Here is a 2514-nt window from a genome sequence, read left to right as displayed (position 1 = left end):
AGTCTCTGCAGGGAGTGTGGCCCTGCCCACACCTTGAATATGACCTTCCAGCCTCCAGAACTGTAAAGGAGTCAATTTCAGTAATGAATATAAGTATTGTTAGAAATAAATTGAACTTTTTGTTGATATTCAGCATTATTTCAACTTTTATTGGATTATGATATATTACATTGTTACTCAAAAATGAGTGATGACTATAAATATAGTAGCTAGTATCTCCTAGCTTAAAATAAGGTAATATCTTTCATAATGTAAACCCCAAGGTCCCATCTGGCCTAGAATAAAATGTTAAGGTGAAGCAAAAACTTGTACTTTACAAAACTTGCTAAGTCAAAATAGTTGGTTATGAGGCCTTTAATATTGATCTAGTAACTCCCTAAAGGCAGTTATTACTTCTAGTTGCTGCACTTTTTTAAAGCATAGCTTAAAATAAACCAGAAAATTTGTAGTGAGTCCTTTGAAATAGATTTCTTCCTCTTAATCCTCACATCCAGTGTCTGGTGGGAAGACTGAAATAAATTTCTTTCTGAAATCTCCTGAAAAGGGGTAAAACAGAATGCATTACATTGTTATAAACTAGAGATAATGGTAAGGCATCTTGAACATTGAAAAATGTGACGTATCCAATATGTAATGGACTTCAAACACAGTCATATATTTAAATATAAACTCTCATCAATCATGTATATGAAAAAAATGGACATAGGACACATAAACAAACATTTATTTGAATTATTTTGAGTGAGAAGGTGATTGGGAGTTTATCAACTTCCTGACAGTCTCTTTTACATCTTTGTTCCTAAGGCTGTAGATCAGGGGATTCAGCATAGGGATTATGACTGTAAAAAGTACAGTAGCCACTTTGACCAGGAGCCATGAGCTTTTGGAGTTGGGCACACAGTAAAGGAGCAGGATGACCCCATGGAAAATGGAGATGGTGGTCAGGTGGGAGGCACAGGTGGAGATGGCCTTTTGGGGTCCACCCGTAGAAGGCATCTTGATGACAGTGGCAACTATGAAGACATAGGAGGCAAGGATGGCCAGGAGGCTACAAGCTTCACTGAATATAGAAATGACTAAACACGCCATCTGGCTGAAGTAGGGATCAGAGCAGGATAGAGAAAGAATGGCAGAGTACTCACAGCCAAAGTGATTTATGATGTTAGATCCACAGTAGGATAACACCAAAAGAGAATATGTGAGTGTCAGGGAACAGAGTCCACCCCATGTGTAAGTTCCAGCTACCAGGAGAGCACAGAGCTTAGGAGACATAGCCACTGTGTAGAGCAGGGGGTTACAAACAGCCATAAACAAGTCATAAGCCATCACCGCTAACATGAACATTTCTGTGATTACAAATGCACAACCAAAGAAAAATTGTACCATGCATCCTTTGAAGGAGATAGTTCTGTCTTCCACAACCAAAGTCTCTAACAGTTTGGGTGTAAATACATTGGAATAACAAGTATCCAAAAAGGATAGATGACTGAGGAAAAAGTACATGGGGGTATGGAGCTTAGGATTGATTCTTACAACCACAATTATGCCCAGGTTTCCCACCAGAGCGACAGTGTAGGTGGTCAAGAACACCAGGAAGAGGGGCGCCTGGAGGTGTGGATATTCTGAGAAACCCAACAGAATGAATGTGGTCACAGAGCTCTGGTTTCCCTCTTCTGGTAACATGGCCCTTCACTAAAAGAGAGAGAGACAGAAAAAGGTGATGGAGACAGAAAGAGAGAAAAATAAAGAAAAATTAAATTAGTTGTAACAACAGAAGTTGAGAAGGTAGGGTAGGAGGAACCCAGAAGAGGCTTGATGTAAAGGAGTGAAGACAAATGTGGTTAGTGTGTATTCAAGGCCTTCGACTTCACTAAGAGTCTTACTTGATAATTTATAGTCTTTTTGATTAGGGAAAAATAGTTTTGTCTTTCAGCACTTTTGTTCCCTCATCTGGAAAACAAGAAAAAATAGTAATTATCAATATTATTGTACACAAGCTGTATGTAAATTTATATGATACAGCAATGAATTCTCATGGTAAAACATAATTATATGACAACAAAGGAAACATATCAGCAAAATCAAAAAAGTGTTGAGCAGATTATAGTAGTCATATGATCGTGGCAAAAGAGTCCTTTGAAAGAATAAACATACATAAAAACATAATAGTAAAATTTGGCTGGGGGGCGTATTGTGTCTTGTCAGATGGTCACAGTTCTGTATTGATACATTACATTTTTACCTGTTCCAAGTTTATCTCATTATGATGGATATATAGAACATCTACTTAAGAGAATCTTTAAGTGGTCTGATTAAAAATTCCACTAATAATATGTTCCCTCAATTATATAGCCATCATATAGTTATTTATCACCATTACTTTCAGTGACAAAAACTACAATTACTTTTGCACCAATCTAATATAAGGCTCAAAACACTCAATGTTATAAAACCGCTTCCTGAGAATGTGCTTTGTAGATATTCTTAAAAGTTTCAATAGATTATCTTCTGTTA

At 37.0% G+C, this 2514-nt stretch overlaps 1 protein-coding gene across 1 annotated transcript; it reads right to left on the bottom strand.

The window, feature by feature from the left end:
• Positions 1–732: 732 nt before the first annotated feature.
• Positions 733–1851, bottom strand: LOC100984403 (olfactory receptor 1165-like). The gene has a single exon (XM_003811923.2). The coding sequence runs from the start codon at positions 1681–1683 to the stop codon at positions 733–735; it is 951 nt and encodes a 316-aa protein (XP_003811971.2). The 5' UTR covers positions 1684–1851.
• Between the last annotated feature and the right edge of the window lie 663 nt (positions 1852–2514).

The sequence above is a fragment of the Pan paniscus genome, chromosome 9 (genome assembly GCF_029289425.2).
Source record: "Pan paniscus chromosome 9, NHGRI_mPanPan1-v2.0_pri, whole genome shotgun sequence".
NCBI classification, from domain to species: domain Eukaryota; kingdom Metazoa; phylum Chordata; class Mammalia; order Primates; family Hominidae; genus Pan; species Pan paniscus.
Note: the sequence above shows the minus strand (reverse complement) of the source record. Positions and strands in the feature narration are given on the sequence as shown.